Source organism: Enhydra lutris, unplaced genomic scaffold (assembly GCF_002288905.1).
Source record: "Enhydra lutris kenyoni isolate GAN:26980312 unplaced genomic scaffold, ASM228890v2 scaffoldscaffold43, whole genome shotgun sequence".
In the NCBI taxonomy this organism is placed as follows: Eukaryota; Metazoa; Chordata; class Mammalia; order Carnivora; family Mustelidae; genus Enhydra; species Enhydra lutris.
This window is the reverse complement of record NW_019154127.1, coordinates 4735298-4754927: the sequence shown is the minus strand read 5'-3', so window position 1 is coordinate 4754927 and position 19630 is coordinate 4735298. Positions and strand designations below refer to the sequence as shown.

The window sequence follows — 19630 nt, the reverse complement described above, 5'->3', positions numbered from 1 at the left end:
CTCGTCATATAGGAAAGGCCACGGCAGCTGTGCCATAAAGGAGGTCTCTCTGGTCAGAGCTCTCCGTCCTCCACCGGCAGCTGGCGTCTGACTGCCCCCCACCCCAACCCCATTCTCTCAGCTGTGAACTTGTCCGTTCCCGCCGTGCATGTGCATGGGGCTGGGACCTGGTGATGAGTGGGGCGAGCGGGGTCCTTGTCCTCAGGGAGCATCAGTCTACTAGGGGCTCGGGCATCCCATCCAGACGCTGGGTTTTGCCAAAGCACAGCTTCCTTGCAGATGCACCCCTGTAAGCCCTCGAGACCTCGGAGTTGAAGTCCCTGAGCCTGGATTTTCTTGGGGATCTAGAGAAGCTAGTGGGGGGCATGCAGACCTGTGGGGGCAGTGGGGCATGCACCCTGAGGGCACCAAAGCCCAGGCCGCCCTGTCTGGCCTGTTTGGGGGACCCACCAGCTCCCTCTGGGGGTTTCCACTCAGCCACACTCAGCAGAACCCTGGAGCTTCAAAAATAGCTACATGGCTTCCAGATAAAGCGTTCTCCCAAGAAGGGGGCTCCGGTCCCCATGGGCTGCCAGGCAGTTTTGTGACAACAGAAAATTTGCAGAAATCAATTAACTCTCGGGGTTCAGTTATCTTAATTTGCTGTATGTAAGAATATTGGTAACTTTGTAACAAAAGGCATCCCGCTCATAGCTTTATGGCCGACGCGGGAATCCCTGACGTGGGGTCGGGTGCCCTATGGTATGGGATCCTTAGCTCATTCCTGGCCCTGGTTCTGTCACCAGACCTTTGTCGTCCCTCCTTCCTGAGCTCCTGCTTTCTTTTGTTTGTTTAGCTCTTTTTTTTTTTTTTTTTTTAAGAAGATTTTACTTTTAGTTCATCTCCACGCCCCCATGGGGGGCTCAAACTCCCAGCCCCGAGGTCAAGAGTCACACGCTCCACCCCTCCACAGACTGAGCCACGTGCTGCCACCCTGCAGCAGCTCAGGGATCCTTAGCAGTGGCCACAAACAAATCCTTTGGATACACAAGGCAAATGGGGGTGTCAGAAGCACAGACACACCTTTATTGGCATGCGAGGCCGTCGTCTGGACAAGAGGGACCGGGGAGTACATTCCAGACGAGGAGGAATTTGACTTGGGCTCCATCAGGCACAGTCAGGGTGGGAAGAAGGAGTGAGGAAGCCAAGCAGAGGGAGTGGGCAGAGAAGAGGGGGGAAGAGTGGGATGTCTGGGGCCCCGGGGGAGGGGGAGGGAGAAGCAGATGCGGGGGAGGAAGGGAAGTCAGGCTGAACGCTCCCATGAGCCACGCGCTTCCAAGCACCGTACGTTCGGGAACTCACTGAGTCCCGACCCACAATCCCGCGTGCGGCACGCTGCCGCTAGTCTCCCATTGAACAGAAGGGCAACTGAGGCACAGAGAAGTTAGGTGACTTGCCAAAGCCTCGGTGAATCAATGGCAGAGGGAGTCCTACCCAGGAGCTGGTGCTCTGGGCCACCGTGCCTCCCGCCTTGCTGGGAAAGTGACCTATTTGTCAGCCAGAGCTGCTGTAATCAAGTTTCGGGGACTGGGGGGCTCAGCCGAGAGAAATGGAGTCTCATAGCTCCGGACGCGGCAAGTCCAAGATCAAGGTGCCCATGGGGCTGGTTTCTTCTGAGGCCTCTCTCCTGTGCGGGCAGATGGCCATCGTCTCCTCACGTGGCCTTTCCTCGGTGCACAGTCGTGCCCTGGTGACTCTGTGTCCGAATCTCCTCGTCAAGGACAACAGTCAGATTGGCGTGGGGCCCACCCTAACAGCCTCACCCTAACTCGATGACCTCATAAAGGGTCCACCTCCATATACGTCATATTCTGGGGGGCTGGGGGTAAGGGGCTTCAACATTTCCATCTGTGGGGGGGGGGGACAGAGTTCAGCCCAGGTGGGGAGGTAGGGTCAAAGAGTCTGAACACCAGAGTGAGATGGTCTTTGGTGGTGAAGCTGGGAGAGGCCTGGACTGTGTTCCAGAAGGATCACTGTGGCCGCTGCTCGGAGGTGGGGTGCGGGCTGGGGGCCAGAAGTCCGGCTGCACGTGGGAATCACCTGAGGGGCTTTTATAAAGCCCAGCGTCCCCACTGTACCCCAGACCAATCAAATCCGCCTGGCCGGGGTGCGACCTGGGCATCCATAATGCGCGAGGGTTCCAGATAGCTCCGACGTGCGGCCAAGAGTGAGGACCACTGCATCAGCGGGAAAGCTGCCCAGAAACAGGCCAGCTGGTGGGGAGAGGGAGCGACGTTTGGAAACTAGATCTGTCCAGGCTCCCGTAGCGGGAGTGTTGTCACAAGGGCTGAACTGGTTCCAGACCTAGGCGGGTCGCTCAAGCTGCTCGTCCAGAGGGAAGTGATGGCCGTGACCTGGAAAGCCGTCCTCCTGTCCAGAGCCCGCAGCCTGGACAGCCTCTGACACCACGTTCCTGAAGGCCACGCTGCTACTCCCTGGTCCCTCACGCTCGGGCCAGAGCTTGGAAGGTCACTCTGCTCAGGGCCCCCGTTGTGTTGACGGGACAGCAGAGGCTGGAGAGGCACGGTGACTTCTGCTGGCAGGAATGCAAACTGCGCTCCTGCTGTCGGGAGATGGAGACACACGCAAGGAAAGCACCAGCTTCTCGAAGAGTGGGCCTGAGGGTGGCCCCACCCCAGTCCTCGCCCTGTGCACTCCCACCACGCCCGGCTGTGGGGACGTGCCTGTCCGTGGCGCCCAGGGCTGTCAGGGGGCTTCCAGCAGCCAGGCTGGGGTCCGGGGCAGCTGTATCTTCTCCAGAGGACCCTGGGCTGACCAGTCCCGGGACCCAGCTCTGGAGGTCCAGAGGGACAGGCGGGCTCCTCCTCCCCACGGGACTCTCTTGTCGAGGCTCTAAGAAGAGCCCAGTCCCCTGCAGTCTCTCCTAAGTTGGCAAACCGACCCCGTGGAACACAAGAGCCCACCTGAGCCCGAGACACTTCCTGTGCACTGTCAGCAACTGCACAGAGGAGCTCGGGTCCCTGCTTTCATGGAACTTCCATTCTAGTGGGGGAGACAGAAAACCAGACACATGTATGAGTAAATTGTAGTTAGGGTGCTTACAAGAACGAAGAATGACAATTCTTAATGACTGAGAGGCCCACAGCCCAGCCTTGGGTCTTCTCAGGGAATTTATCTTGTAAGCCACGTGGCCTTCCCAAGCCTGGCTTGGCACAGCGTTCAAGGTCACACGCAGCCCAGGGACTGAAGGCCGATGGGTCCTCTCCTTGCCGCCTAGCTGGGGAGGAAGGCGCGAGCCTGCGGGGCCAGGGGCCTATCCGCCACGGCTCCTGAGTGGCCCCCGTGGGCTCGGCACCCCGGTGGGAGGCCTATGCACGTGTGCACGGCAGACACTGCCATCAGTTTGGAAGCTGTCGGGGGGACGGGGTGTCCCGCAAATACTGACCCTACATGGGGAGCTACCATCCCTACTTAACAGTGCTGTTCCTGTGGAGATCTTCGCGGGGCGCAGCCTGGCCCCCCGGCGAACTCAGGGTCCCCCGAGGGAGGAGGGGGCAGCATCCGTGTGTCTGGGCATTGACCCCCACCCACTCTGCTTCACACGTGGTGAGTAACCAGCGGTTCAGCAAAGCACGGAGTCGTGGTGAGTCGGTGGAACTGGGCTGGGCGGTGGGGGGTGGGGGCCAGAAGTGGGAGGATGGAGGTGGGGAAGAGGCGGCGGGCTGGGGCCCACCCACAGCTCTACGGTGACCAACGAGCCTGCAAGGCGGTGAGGAGACAGCGGTGATGGAAGGGAGGTGTTGGTTGGGTCAGATGAGACAGGCAGTGTGGGGGCCCAACAAAGGAGGGGGTGTCCACGGACCCGAGCCCACGTGCCCCCAAGCCCTGGGGGAAGGAGGGGAGATGAGGCTCTGGGAGGTGGAGACTTGTGATCTCCAAGGCAGGGACCGGGGATGAACGTGGGCATTTCCATCAAGTGGTTTGGAGGTCCGAGGAGACAGTCCTTAAGAGGGCCACCTGGAACCCCACTGGACGGCTGTTGGGGGCCATCACAGTTCCTCGAAGGTGGCTGAAAGAATGACAGATCGGGATGCTTAGCAACTGGCTCTGTAAGGGGCTCAGCCCAGGGCTTCACCTCATTGAACAGCAGCACCACCTCCGGCGAGCTGGAGGCCCACGCCCCCTGCCCCTGCCCCCCATTTAGGTGCTAGAAACCTGGAAAGTGTTTGGACGAGAGCAGCTCAGAGGAGACACTGACCAGGGAAGGCTTCTGAGAGCGAGTGATGACTGAGCTACGCTCAAAGTTGAGCCACGGAGAAGGGAGCGGATCAGGCAGAGCCTTGCAGCCCAAGAAAAAGATTTGGGGCGCGAGCACCCAAGGACTGGGAACCCCAGGGTGACTGTGAGCAGAGCAGTTCCATTTTAAAAATAGTCTCGCCCACGGGGTGGAGAAGAGTCTGGAAGACCAGGGACTGGTTAGAAGGCTAGCGGGCCTGACGGGAGGGCAGGAGAAACTCTGTTGTTCTCAGGGCCTTTGCACTTGCGATTCCTCAGGCTTAAGACACTTTTCTCCCTGACCTTTGCAGACCTCCACCCCCATGTCTCACCTCCCTCAAGAGGCCTTCCTGGGCCGACCCATATGCGATAGCCGCGGCCCTCAGTCCCACTCTGGCCCCTGTCAGCCAGCACTAGCCGAAGTGACTGCTTATTTGTCTGCTGCTGGTTTCCTCCGGCTCCTGCAAGCTCCACGAGAGCAGGAGTCTCATTTGCTTGTGGTTCCCTGAGTACAGCCCTGTCCCCTGTCTCCTTGGTCCTTGGCCTTGACCATCAAGGAGTCAAGGAGTCGCCAGGAGGTGCAGCGGGGCTGGGACCCTCCTGGTCTCCCGGATGCTGTTCCTGCCCTTGAGGCAGCAGGGGGGAGGGGCGGGGCAGGGGAGAGAGGGGGAGAGGACTGGCAGATGGAGTGGGCTGAGGGTTCCCACCACGACGGAGACCGTGAGGGTGGAGGGTCGTGGCGAGGACTCAGCCGCGTGGGATCTCCCCACAGCGGCCTGGGAACGAAGTGACTCCCCCCTTCGCTGCTGCGGCGGATTTCAGGGTTCGAGGCGTGCTGGAGGCCTGGCACACGGAGCAGGCGTGTCCCCAACAGAAAGCTCTGGATCCCGAGAGGCACCACAGGGCGTCTGCGACCGAGCAGGAAAGAGCTAATCTCCCCGTCTTCGAACGTGCTGGGCGCTTTGGGGTGGCACCCCCTCGGGACACATGTCCCTTATCCAAGCTGTACGGCTGCTTGAAAACAAAAACAAAAAAGAAGGAGCTCCTGGCGTGTTTGGGGGCTGCATGTCCCAGTCTTTGCTGGCGAGAGAACACAGGCCCCGGAAGGCAGTGGTGAGAGAGCAAGCATCCAGCGACCCAAGTCATCTGTGATGGCTTTGTCGGGGGCGCTGCCTGGGCCTGCCAACGCGGCCCACAGGCATGACATTCAGAAGCCTCGCACATTCCGTTTGCTCCGTCGGCCTCCCGGGTGGCCGGGTGGAACCGGGGCTGCTCTTCCCATTTGCCGAGAGTCCGCTGCTAAGGCCGCGTGCACGGCGCGTTTAGGGACCGCGAGGAAGGGGTTCATAAAGCTGTAGCGGAAAGGGGCCTTGAGTGTGCACAAGTGAACGAGATGTCTGAAGGTTTTAAGGAAGCCGTCCAGTCTTTCTCTCTGAAATCCCTAATCTGCAAAAGCACATTTTCTGTAATGTCTTAAAATGCACACAACCCTCAGTCTTAAAAAGTGCACACGACCCTCTCCCATCTGGGCTTATTGTAAGGAAGCAGGAGGCCAGGAAAACGGATTCCTTCATGCTCGGGGACCAGGTGCAAATGCCTTTTCTCTCCAGTGAGAATGAGAAGGCTGCTATCTGGGCAGTGGGCAGAGGGGCGCTTACTGCCTGTTTGGTGGCATTATTGTCCCTCCTCGTGTAAATGAGGAGCCTCGAGCACAGAGAGGTTAAGTAACTTGCCCGCAATCACCCCAGCGGTAAGGGGCAGAGCTGGGATTTGAACCCATGCTCTGAACCACCGCCCTGGATCCCTTCCTAGCATCTCTAAAAGCCCAGGATACAGTTCTGTCGAGCCTTCCACCATGACTATCTGCCCCCAAAAAAAGATATTCCAAAGTCTTAAGGGAAATGTTAAGAAATACCACACTGAGCTTGTATATAAGCTGTCGGTGTATCTGGCGCCATGTTTTTCCGGCAGAGGCTGGGAGTGGAAGTGGAGACCCTATGGCCACCGCTCTTGGGGAGGCGCTAAGGGTGTCTGTGGCAAGTCATGTCTTCAGAAGACCCTGCAGTGGGAGTGAGAGGACTAGAAAGGTGGACGAGGCCGTGCACTGAGCAGGTGACACAAGGTGCTGGAACCAGGCAACCCCCACTCCCCGCTGGGAACGAACCACACATGGGAAGAGGAAGCTACTCTCCATCTTTCCACAGTGGCGACGGTGACCATGGGAGGCAGCTGGCTCTGAGGGGCTGCTGTTCTCACGCGGTACAAGCCAGGGAGTCTGGGAGCTGCTTTGGAGAACATCACTGTAGCTCCCAGAGCCTCGGTGAGGCCCCGCCATTCTCCAAGATCTGGACTTTATGGAACAATCCATGGGGAGCATCTCTGCGTGCGTGCGCGCGCACATGCACACACACACACACACACCCCTGTGGACAGCTGCAAACAAGAACTTGGTAGTTCCTAAGACGTAGTGTGCTTAACCCCATGTTGCCCTGATACAGTCTTACAGTGGATTCTCACTTTTTACAAACAAAACCTTTACTTTTTTTGTGTGGATCAAGTCCTGTCATTTAAAAATGCTTGGGGGAGTGTTTAAAGAATCGAACTTTCTCCCAACAGATCATGAAATAGCTACACATCAGGAAACATTCTGGAAATCTGGTTTTTCATGAGTGGAGTTTGCTTCAAGAAAGGCCCAAGAGAACTCTGGTTGATTGTGTGTGTAATAGTCACAAAAAGCTACCATGAACTTTGATATTATGGTCCCCTATTCCACCAGATCCAAAATACCAGACGTTTCAAAGAAGATGCTTTTTTTCCCTCTTCCCTGTGCATTTTAGGACTGCTGGCAGTCCATGTAGTTTCCATAAAAATTCTCTTGGGTACTTTTGGAACTAAGAAGAATGAATAGGATTAACTTATAATTTTGCTAGAAGAAAAAAAAATGAATATTCACTCTCAAAAATAATTTTCGATTGGCCAGGAAGCAGGGCCGTGATGGGGTAGGCCCACCCACAGCCGAGATCTGGGTGGGTGCCTCCGCCCACCCCACTTCGGGGGTAGACCTGGCCTGGACGAAGGTCGCCACACGCTGGCATCCCCTGTCCTTAGCCTTCTTCGTAGACCAGATGAGCAAGAGACCCCAGGAGCAGCCCCCTTGCCAGGACACCGTTGCTTCTGGGAAGCTCACAGCTAAAGGGAAGGGAACTGCAGACACTCCCTGGTGTCCTCTCTGAGGGTGATGTGGTACACCGCGAACGGAACCCCGGCTTCCTGCTCGTTCGTCCATGGCTCAACCTGCTCATTCAAATGGCATTTCTGAGAACCTAAGCTACTGTATGCCAAGGCGATCGTACAGCATACTAAGCAACAAGGATTGCTGTTTTATGGGTGAGAAACCGGAATATTGGCAATTTCATGTTTCAACCTAATTAGAGGGTTTTCTTAAGCTGGCATTACCCCCTTTTTTTTTTTTCTTCAGATGGATTCAAAGAAGGCGTAGAGAGCCAGGTCACCATCTGCTATCAGGAGTCTGGATCTACCCAATTCCCTTCCAGAAACGGAGCAGACACCAGTGCCCACCGGAGGTGTAATATTTTTTTGACTTTATAAAGGAATGAATCCTTGCTTAGATCAGCTTCTCCTGGACACCCTTTAGTGCAGAGGCGGTCTGGGCTCTGGCCCACCGGCCCCCACTCTGTTCCTAGAGCCCCCTGGGCCCCGATCTGCAGTGTGGAGAGGCGGCTGGCCTTAGGAAGGCAACTCAGAACCACGAAAGGAAGGTGATCTCATCTGTACTCTTCTTGTCCATATGCCACTATACTGAAAGTCCATTCACATGACAAATCCATTCCAATTATGAAGTTAAATGATTTAATGACCAGTTATTTTTGTTTTACAACTCAAAAACAATCTGACATCTTTCAACTCCAGGGCCAAAGGAGATAGCCAGCATGACTTCGCTAATTTAAAGATGCTTTTCCTTTTATCCAACTTTTTTGTTAGCCAGATTCTCTGAGAACAGGACTAAAGTATTTTATACCAAATTGTACGGTTTGGGCAATAGCTAAGAAGAATAAGATCAAGTCTAAGATACAGAACCAGGACTCTGGGATTTTTTTTTTTTTTTATGTTACAGATATAGGGCATGAACTTTAATAAAGGATTACGTTTACTCAACAGTAGTTACCGGCACAAACTCAGCCGCCAGCAACAAGGAACCGATTTTGGCCTTGACCAACCAGGGGAACGCTAACCATAGTGGCCTGTGGGTGGGACCCGGGTTTCTCAACCTGGGTACTGGTGACATCTGGGGCCAGATAATTCTCTGGTGCCAGTAGGGCAGGGCCCCATGCATCATAGCACAGGTAACACCATCCCCGGGCTGCATCCGCTAGAGGCCAGTAACCTCCCGCCGGTTGAGATGCGCTGGGTGAGACCTGGGAGAGGCGATACCCTCCAATCAAATGCAAACCGAATGGCTTGCGAGGGGCAAGCAGCCCACAGGGATCGGCACGGAGGGTACTGAGGACAGAGTGACGTGGTGTGCAGAGCATTACCCCCCCCTTGACAATGTGTCACTTCTGGCCAAACTCAAGGCTGGAGAAGGAACATTGGCTTATGTGGTGAAGGGGTCCTAGGCAAGAGATGGGGCTCGCTGCCTCGACTGCTCCACAAGGGGGGGCGGGGGGACAGGTTGGAGATGGAGACTCCTCCATCCACCTCTTGACCTTTGCGGGTCCTGACATCTGTGCCCAGGACAGCCACTTCCCTTCCCAGCTGCATCTGGCCCTTACTGGTTTGGGTCTCGGCTTAAATATCATTTCCTCCTGGAAGGGTCCTCTGCCCCTCTCCCTGCCGCTGCCCCTCCCACCCCATCTGCTCTGGGTGTCCTGCTCAGGGGTGCCTTGTACCCTCTGACACAGATCACCTGACCACACAGACCACCCCCCACCCCGCCAATATGTCTACACGGACTGTGGCAGTTTGGTTTCTGCTTGTTGTTCTTGTTAGAACATGAATTCCAAGAGGACACGGGCCCTGTCTCTATGAGAACCCAGGGGACACCTCGCCCAAAGTATTTGCTGATGAAGGAAATCACTCTTCAACTGAACAGCTGAGGAGGGTAAGCGAAGCGTGTGGTCATTGCTGCAAAGAAGTTTCGTCAACGTGTACACTGGTTTATTTCTGCAAAGGTGACCAGACTGGCGTGTGCGAGGCAGAAACGGATGGCGACGCGGTCTGGAGGGTGTGAAAGTTCCCACCTCCACCCACACGTTCTGTTCGATATGTTCAACAGACCCAGATTACGATCCGTCTTTTCCAAAAATGTTTTGTGCCCTGAGTCCCCTCACGTGCCTGTCGATGGATCAGTGACACACGCTGGAAGCCCGAGGAGACAGTTAGCCACTCCGCTGTGTGGCCGTTCAAGTCTTCAAAACCCGTCTTGTAAGGGGCAACCCTCTACTCCCTGATCGGGGAGGGCCGGGTGAGAGGGAGGGCCGTTCGGAGAAGACACGGGGAGGAGTGGAACGGGGTCTGTATCTCAAAGCCTGAGCGTCCTGAGGGACACGTGGGCCGCTGGCCCCCTGCTGACATCTAGTCTGCCTGGTCCCCCAACACCACGGCCAGGTTCCAACACCAAAACACAGAGACATTTCCATCTAACTTTTATATGAAGAATTTAATTATCTATACACGTCACTAATTCCAAAGGGTGTATTACAGTTGTTAAAGCCGCAGGTTTATATATTTCTATATCTTACATTCACATCCACGAACATCTGGACGGGCGAGGGGACGAGAAGAAGCCTCCCCCGTCCCCCGTGCCCGGGACTGGGTAGGGCCCCACAACACGCCCGCCAGCATAGGCACCTGCTCCCGAGGGAGATGTAAAAACAGAAGGTAACTGCAGGTTACAAAGGCATTAGTGGAAACTGGGAGACTGTGCTTGAGGCTTCCCCTGCCCGGGCTCCTGGGCTGTTAGCAATGGGCATTTTTATTGAGAGCTTCCAACTAGTGTTTAAAAAGGACACACATGCTTCGGCTACAACATACTGGACAGGTACACAGACCAGGAACTCCGTTTCCTATTAAGCTGCGGAAATCCCACGGTCTAGTTAAAAAATGTAAACATTGGAAATTAATCGCAGGGAGGCTTCTATACATTCTTTCTTGTCAAGAAAATGACTTGTTTGAAATAGGTCATTCCGTGAAAAGGACCTGGAATAAAAACTTCACGTAACAGAGACCGAGAAGAGATTGTGGGTGTTGTGAGTCGTAACCAACCCAATGGTGTCTCGTCTACTGCTTTGATGGTCTGAAAACACGCCAAGTTAAAAACCCAAAACAGAAAACACCAGCTCAACCAGATAAATCTGAGACCCAACGAAAACACAGGTGCTTTCTCCTGGGGCTACAGGGTCACTGTGCAAAATCCAATCAATGCAGTGTGATTAGAGCATCGTACAAGGTAGTAGCATGGAAAAGAACGGATTTCTTATGTACAACGATGTACTGTTACATGCTCGGCAAGATACATCTGATACACACAAACAAACACAAAACACCTTCGGTTTAATTGGGGTCATTCTACACGTCTTTAAAAACAGATATACTGAATTCCTTTGCACGTCTACAGCGCGGGGGGTGGGGGGGAACCCAAACTACACAATTTAGTTGATAACACTGGACAAAATGAAAAAAAAAATACATCAAGTCTCAGATTTATGGACATTTGGAACATTTTTTTTTAATAGCACATGCAGCATTCCTTGATAGTGGGTCTTTTTGCAAAACCGAAATAGCAAAGGAGTAATTGATTGATTTTTATTAAAAGGCTAAAATATAGTTTTTTTAAAAAACACTTTTAAAACTACTGAAAGCACCTGTGCAAAGGTGGGAGGGGGGACGTCAATTTGAGTCACTAGGAAAGCCACAAAAGGACCCACTACCCTGTGTATTTTTTGTAAGGTTCGCTTCTAGCTCTGTAAGTAATAGCTCGACATTATCACATGCAACTAAGGTAAAATGAGGTAAACTGCTCTGCAGTGAGTTCTTCTACTCAGAAGGCAGTAGGTGATCATGCTGGAAGTCACATGATCAAGGCTGCATCTCCCATCATCCCTCTGGGCAGTGATATGGGATAGTGGGTCTCTTTGAGGACTTTCAAGCCTGAGGGGGGGATGGACAACATATGATTCCTAGAAAAAGGAGGAAAACAACACATAAGCAAAACAAAACAATGAGCAAAATTCAAGCTAGGAAAATGAGTCAGGCATGTAAACAGCATGGTGCCAAAATGATTAAAAAAAAAAAAAAAGGAAAAAGTGGGGAGGGGAGGGAGGGGGCATGCTACAGAAGGAATGAAAACAAAACAAAACAATAAAAGAAAAACAAAAAACAACCCCACAAGGTCAAGTCTCGCATTACAGAAGGTCTTCAAAGAGACTGTCGTGAATGCAGCAATGGTCTGGCTTTCCGCTCTGCAAACAAAGCTCAGCCGGATCCGAGCAGTGCCGCAAGGGTGACCGTGAGAGACCAGAGGGGAGAGGCGGCGCAGCGGCCAAGGGCACTTACATTGCTGGCTTGGGTCCGTGTCTGCGGTCAGCTTCACGTAGTTGGAGGGGAAGAGCCCCACCTGGCCGTTGACCTCCCCTCTCCACCAGTCGGGGTCGTCCTTGTTGAGGACGTTGATGATCTGGCCCTTGCTGAAGGCCAGCTCGTCGTCATTCTGGGCGCTGTAGTCATACACGCCGATGACCTGGCACACTGGGGGAGACAGGGCCGGGTGAGGGCCGCGGGGCGCGCACAAGGGGCGGCAGGCGCTCCCCGCACGCTCCCGCACGGTGGTGCCGCGCTCTCGGGACGAGATGCGATTCAGCGAGCGGCTCTGGTGGGCTTTTGCAAAGCGGGGGCGACAGGGGGAGGTGAGGGCATAAAAACCATGGTGACGGCAGAATTTCACACTAAGTCTAGCTGGTGGGATACCTTCCTCTTTCTCGGGTGTTCAGGTCAGCAGAAAATCTACAAGGATGCCGGAAAGCTCTCGGAATCGCTTCCGAGTGAGCGGAGGAACGCGCCCCTGGAATGCTGACTGCACAGGACGGCGGTGCATGGGGGACTCAGCCACTCTGCTCTGCTTCCTTCTTTCCCCTCCCCTCTTATTCCCCACCGCCCCCCCGCCATCCGCCCCCACCTCCAAAATCAAAATCTTACTGAAAAGTAAAACCAATGTTTTCTTCTGCTATCATCTTTGTGGCTCAAAATTTTGTCTCAAGGAGAATACAGCCACGCTCAAGAAGGTTTTTCCCCTTCTCACTTTCCCTCAAACCCGTGGGAGGTTAAACTGCTCTCGTTCCCTGGCCTGAGCACACTTTGGATAAGTCCGCGTGGTTAGGCTGGGCCTCTCATTAATCTTCCTCAACCAGGTTATCTATGGGTTTAGGTTCCGCAAGTTAACTGAATCATTTTGGCCAATTATTTTTGGTGGGTTTCAACCAACCCGATGAAGGGGGTCCCACCCAACTACCCCAAGGGAGAGGGGGTCCGGCTGGCACTGCCCCCTCCGCCCGCAGGAGGCCCACAGCACAGCCGAGAGGCCCAGCCAGGGCTGGGAACAGTCCCGCTTTGCCAATCCCTGCACTGGCAAAGTCTGCCAAGTTGTCATCGTATTTCACTGGGGATATACGGCACAGACGCCAACGAAAGTTACACATTTTCCAGAAATGCCACCCAAGAGCTGGTGGCTTGAAGACCCGAGGGCAGATTCCTGCTTCCCTAACCTCGCCCATCTCAAATATGACCAAAGCATCTAATTTGGTCTCCTCAGTCAGAAAATAGCCAACGGCCTCAGCCGCGGTGCCCTGTGTTCCTCTGGGTCCTTTAGGGAGCGTGCACAACATCCTGTCCATTGAGTGAAGCCCCCTCTGTTCACAGGAAATGTCACGGGGGAGCTATTTTAGTCTCCGGCGAGCAACCCATTACAACCAACAGACCCTCATGGCCTCCAGCTCCGTCTCCTGACCTACTGAGACCCCGGCCATTTATTTTTAGGAGTCCCTTTTTGTCCCCTCAGCCCCTAGCCCAAATCCCGATTTAAACAGCTGGAAGGAAATCAAGAGAAAAGTCTGGCTGTAATGCCACAGCATTCACAACTCCTTCAGAAGACAGTTCCAACAAGGGCTCTGTTGTGCCCAGGACAGCAAAGCTGCTTAGACACTCGGTCCCTTTGAAAAACATATTCCATATCCCATTAGTTGAGGATCGGTCCCGGCAAGTACAAGAAGTATTTACAGCAGCTGTGAGAGCTGCTCTAAGACACTCCGGGAAGGAACCCAGCGGGAGGATGACGGGGACCCGCGGACCATCGTCCAAGGGGAGATCGCACGCTGCCTACCTGCCGGGAGCGCTGTCGGCTTCGGGGGCTCCGTTGGAGTGATTTTGCTCGTCCCGGGGCTTAGAAGTTTTACGTAATTAGCAGGGAACCAGCCTATCTGGCGCTTCTTCCCACGTGCCTAGTAAGACAAGGACAGTGAAACGCTTAAAAGGGTCATCATCATTCAGGAGCCAGTCCGCTATGCAACAGAGCGCACACACAAGGTTCACATAGAGCCGCAAACCGTCTGGTGTGAACAGCAGCATCTCTGAGTTTCTGTATTACACGATGAAAACACTGAGCGAGAATTCAAACCGGGGTCGTCCTTGGCCAGCGGAGCCTGGAATGTGTCTGCATGGGCGGGACTGTGTGGGTCCCAGCTGGGTGTCACGGGGTATGTCTAGCAGAGGGCACCCACTCAGGCGGCCCTGGCTCTCACATGTGACTTTCAGGGGATGCAGGGATGATGGCGGAAGGCAACATTACGTATGGATTTGAGGCTAACGGTGACGGTGTCAATAATGAGACACTACCAATAATAGCAGGCAATACTTCTTGGGTGCTTTTGATAAGTCGAGCCCTGCGCCGAGCACCCCATATGCGTCCACCTGCGCAATTCCAGAGAGAGAATACTATGACTATTCCCGGTTCCCGGATGCAGGAAGTGAGGCCCAGAAAAGCCCAGTAACAGTTACAAGCCAGGTAGCGGTGAGCCAGTAGTCACTCGCGCCTGCGCTCTTATGCATGAAGTGGGATGACACGCAGGCGCTATATATATAGAACACAGGGGATCTGAACCTGTCCTGTTTTCAAACAGGGTGAGCCGAGACTTGCGACTCTATGAGGTCAAGGTCTAGCTGGGAATGACGAGAAGCGCTACGAGCACCCAACTATGCCAACGGGAACAGAGAACTCAAAATGATGCATACATACGTGCACCCACCCACCCACACACGCATACACGCGTGCGCGCACACACACCCACACACGCACGTGCGCGCACACACACATGCACACACACACACAGATTGCTCTAGAAAAACAGTTGCCTTCAGGGACTGGGGTGGGAGGGAGACCTTCCCTACCCCCTTTGCTTACTTTTGAATTTTAAACCCTGGGAATATATTTTAAACCCTGGGAATATATATATCCCTATCCGCAAAATAAGAAAAGAAAACTAGAAGAAAAGAAAATTTCCTCCACCTTAACTCTGCCCTCCCACCTGCCAAATCATGGAGAAGGATCCAGCTGGGTTACTTTTAGAACACGGATCGCGTTTCCCTTTCCTTGTGGTCCGACAGACTGTGTGCCCTTGGCTCAAGGACTGAGGCTTACAGTGAATCCGCCCACGACTGCGGCCTCTCATTTGCAAGCCCCCACGAGCTCCTCTATCTAGTGGGCCGCCATATGGCTGGCAGCAACTCTGCCATGAGCCTATCCCTGCCCTCAAACAAGGGCAGAACCCTGAGCTCACTGGCAGTTTCTTCGTTCGTGCACCCACAATGAGAGAGCTCCTGGTGAAGGCATCAGAAGCCCTCCTGGGCCTGGCAATTCACCCATTTTCTTGGGGATTGCGAGAATTGTTCAAAACTGTCTTTTCGGCAAGGTGCTAGGAGGGTGAGGACAAAAAACAAAAAAAAAAAAAAACAAAAAAAACAACAGTTACCACCTTCAAAACAGTGATAACCTGCATGCAGACGTAAGACATTTGGGTGAGAAGCTAACAGTATCATCAATATTTAACACCATGAGTGGCGTGGGCATCGGGACCACCACAGCTCAGGGGAAGATGTCCCTTCTGGAAGAGGTGGGAGGCGGCCAGCTCCGGTGGTCTCCCACGCCTGGGGGTGCATGTTACTCTCAGGGAGGCCCCGAACCTGGAGGAGGGCTTGTTGTCAACTGAGAACGAATCACCCAATGAGAAGAGGCTGCAGCGGAGAGGTCACCGAGGGCTGGGCAGACTAGCAAGTTCATGGCTGGGGAGGGAAGGGGGCATCTGTGGGCATCTCGGGGGACGCCAGCACAGGAGGCCCGCTACCCCCCCAGGTCAGATTCCCGAGGCCGGCAGATGAGTGTGGTCAGCCCCGCTGGACAGGTGTTACGGCTGCCCACCAGGGCGCTGCCCATGACTAGCCGAGTCTCCGGCTACACTCTAGACGGTGCTGGCCATTCCCGGCACTTCATTGTGTCACTGGCTGCCCATGTGCACAGAGAGGGACTTCCCTCTTCAGCGCACCACAACAGCCATCTTCTCCTTGAAGAAGGTCTGCCTCGACAAAATGGCGGACGGAAGACACCGACACCGACACACACACACAGGCACACCCCCCCCACACCCCACGCAGGAACGAAGCCTGTTGTGACACAGAAGCAGCTCTCGTGCCACACCTTACACTTAAGGATGGCGAACGCGGCTTCTGTAATGCCCCAACACGTGAGGACGACTCTACAGGCGCCCCTGGCCATGACTTCTCACCCTGGGGATGCGGCGGGCAGGCCAATGTGGACAAACCTTTCCGGGAATCCTGAGCTCTCCCCATTCTGCTACTGACTGGGTGCCTGACGCTTAGAAAACCAACACGCGGACTCCGATGAAGGGGCGCCTCCCCATATCCAAGCGCGGGCCCAGGTGGCGGGGGTTCCGCTGGCCTTTGCAAGGACGTCCTCACCCTTTGACATCTTACACACTCAAATGTGGACAGAGAATTTTCAACAAATGGAAGAGACACTAACTTGCAGCTCTCCTTCCCACCAACCGCCTGGGTTCTTTTTCCGGATCAGAATCAGCTGACCAGGGGCCAGAGTGAGCTGCTCGGGGCCGGTGGCTGTGTAGCAGGCGATCACCTGCGCGATTTCTGGAAAACAAGATCAAACATGGCGGCGCCGTGTCAGGGTCAGGAGAAGAAATTCTAGGAGGACACAGCCACCTCCCCAGTTCCCAGGTTAATGGGCTCAAGGCCAGTGCCCTGGGCTGGTTTTCTGCTCAATGAAGGGGGCTCACTTCATGGCCCCCATTCCACGGCCTACAGTCCAGATGCTCCATTCACGGGCTCGGCTGGTCTTTTGGTTCTGCTCTAAAACCTCCTCATCCTCCCTCAGAACACATTTACCAAACTTCTCTCTAAGAACCCCGTTCTTGCCCCTCAATTCCTACCCCTTCTGTCCCGGCGCCCCCACGCTTGCTGCCAAGGCCCTGAGGCCCGCCGCAGGGCCTGGTTCCTCACCCTCCACACCGCAGGGCTGGCACCCAGCACACTCACCGCTAGGGAAGTGAATAAAGGGACTCCCACCCTCCAAGTAAGTAGAAACACGATTTCTATTTTCTCCAGAAACTTTCAGGGGCCTGGCGCTAGCTGATCTAGATGATGTGGCTTTAGGCTCTCAGCCCCACCCACGTGACCATTTTCTCTGTGGCTCCCATTCTGAGGGGGATCCTTGAATATCAGGTGGGAATCCTATCAATGCACGTTTTCTTTCATTTTAGGTTAAGAAAAAAAGAATCGGGAGTTAAGAGAATTTTATGCAAAAATAGTTCAGCAGGGGGGGAAAAAAACGTAAAGAGTTCTGTACTTTCCCTAAATGTTAAAAATCTCATAGAAAAAATTCCAGCAGCACCACAGACCAGGCTCTGAAAAGTACATTTCTACTGGCACAGGAGGTCGAGTACGAAAAAACAAAATGCTTCTCTGACTGAACTCTGGCATACCCGCAGTGACTGCTTTCGGAGCTTCTAGAAGCAATACGGAACAAACTGTTCTGGTCCTCCACACTCTCTCCCCACCACAACAGATCTTGAAAGAAAGAAGGAATGAGGGAAAGCAAGCAAGAAAGGAAAGAGGTAAAAAAGGCCCCCCTGTCCTCTGACGGTACTTCCTCCTGCTCCAGAAAGCACATGCACTAGGCAATCCCCTCTGACCCCGTTCTGCCATCGGCCGGTGGCCACCGGGCTGTCAGGGGGCAGGCCCGGCCCTGCCAGATGCTTCGGGGAGATCAGGGGCAGCAAGAAAAGAGGCCAGCTTACACACACCTCGGCCCTGCTGAGAGCCCTCGCTGGGAAATCTGTGCTGGGGGTAAGAATTCTCCCCTCACCCGCCAAGGACTAGCTCTAGATTCCAAGAGTTTTTGGTTCTGGAGAGAGTCCAAATGAGTGTCCTATTTGGCCTCAGACTTTCCTGCTCCTCAAAGGACCTGGCATGCACAGCCAGCAATCTGCCCCCAGCTTTCTTCTCTTGTCTTTTGTGTCCCTGAGCAGCTTGCTGGTTTCAGTACAAAGTTAAGCCCATCTGGACCCTATGGAATGACAATTCGAAATGTAAAATCCTCACAGTTAAAACCGAGATGGGGACCCAAGTGTCCCAGCCTCTGGAGTCTGACTAAAATCCTGTGACAACCCAAGAACCCACTTTTCCTTGTCAGGTAAGCCCTTTTGGAGCTGAGCACCAGACCCAGAAACACCAGACTATCCCCCCTTCACCCCTGCCCAGAAGCCTGCCAAGGACGCCCCCATCTACCATCTCCTACGGACACAAGAGCAAAAAGATGTGCCACGCAAACCGTGTGATTTCACAGCTGCTTCTTGTCCCTCGAGTTCATGGTACTATTTGTAGAACATGTGATTTTGGTTTAATTACCTACAGCACTGAATTCGGAGGCATGGCTGTATTTCGTACCTTCAGTGTGTACCTGAGGGGAACCACCCCATGGCTTCTACATTAACGGGACCTCTACTGTGCTCTTTGACTGCTGGCCACTGTCTCTGTCCTGGGACTGAACTGTGCGGTCAGGAGAGGAAGTGAGCTTCCCGGACCTCCCATGAGGATGAGGCGTGGCGGCTGCGCCCAAACCTTAGAGCTCCACACGTTACAACCTGCCCCCACCTTGCCTGACTCGCTTCTTCGCGACCCATGGGAACACTCTAGTGATGTCCCCACTCCCCACGTGTGAAGCAACAGCTAGAGTTCCTAACCACGCACACGTTATGAATGGATTCCAAGAAGACGATAAACTCCAACCCCTCTTACGAAAGAGTCTGTTGTCTTCCCTTCCAGGCTTCCCGCCCTCCCGAACCAAGACTGGGAGCAACTAGCAATTACATTCAAAACACTGAAAAATAAGCATCAGGGTTTGTAACTTACCAGGTTTTTTTCCTAAACTCCCTGTTTTCCCAGCAGTTCCAGAGCCCTTAAAACAGAGCAAAAGGTCTCATTTGCATACTGCAGAGTTTCGTTCATGCAACTTCAAACACCATCAGTGACGACACAAGCCCGCTCGAGCCCCCGGCACCCCCCTGCTCATTCTGAGGAAACACAGCAGCACTGTACCAGCTGCCATCAGATGGGTATCAGGAAAACAGGGGACAAAACAAGTGCTTTAAACACACAGCTTTTACCCTCTTCTTTGGAGAAAAGTAACAAAGGACGCGGAACCGTAGGGTTCCAGAGGGCTCAGGTGCTGCTTGTGTGTAGACCACGTGCCTGCTGTCCCTGGGGTCAACTCCAACAGGGGGTGCCAGACCTACTGGTTTAGGTCCTGAACACTGAGCTCCTGCTTGTGTTCAGATGGGTCTTAAACATTTCGCACGTACTGACTGACATCCATGAGCCCAACACCCAGATTTACTACGTAAAATGTTAATAGTCTGCTACACTTGCTTTAGAGCTTTTTTTTTTTTTTTTTAAATAAAGGAAACAGCATCGTGGCCATTCAAACATGCCTCCCCCATCCCATTCACCTCTTTACCCCCAGAGGCAGCCACCGTCCTGCGTATCCTTTCCGCCCAAATCTTACACTGTATAAACCCTGAAATCCCTCTATCAGTGTTGATTGCACATTCCACAGAAGCAGACCAGACCAGAGGTTTTTGTTTTGTTTTGTTTTGTTTTTTTGGCAACTATTAATTGTTCCAAAAGTGCTCTGGGGTTGAATTCCTTTATGGATACTCATGGAATTTTAAACCAGCTGAATAATCCAATAGGGACCTCG

General features: G+C 53.8%; 1 protein-coding gene across 2 annotated transcripts in view; it reads right to left on the bottom strand.

Annotated features, from left to right (window-relative positions):
- The window catches only part of LOC111155691 (intersectin 1), a 212594-nt gene that overhangs the window by 30099 nt on the left and 162865 nt on the right, over positions 1-19630 (bottom strand). The window contains exons 25-29 of one of the 2 annotated variants that reach the window (XM_022515993.1): positions 18784-18829; positions 16382-16503; positions 13670-13787; positions 11851-12042; positions 9943-11474 (exon numbers count right to left, since the gene is read on the bottom strand). In XM_022515993.1, coding sequence (XP_022371701.1) covers positions 11473-11474; positions 11851-12042; positions 13670-13787; positions 16382-16503; positions 18784-18829 — 480 coding nt within the window. In that variant the 3' untranslated portion in view covers positions 9943-11472. Of the gene's footprint in view, positions 1-9942; positions 11475-11850; positions 12043-13669; positions 13788-16381; positions 16504-18783; positions 18830-19630 lie in introns of those variants that run through there. The other variant, XM_022515992.1, reaches the window with a different exon arrangement.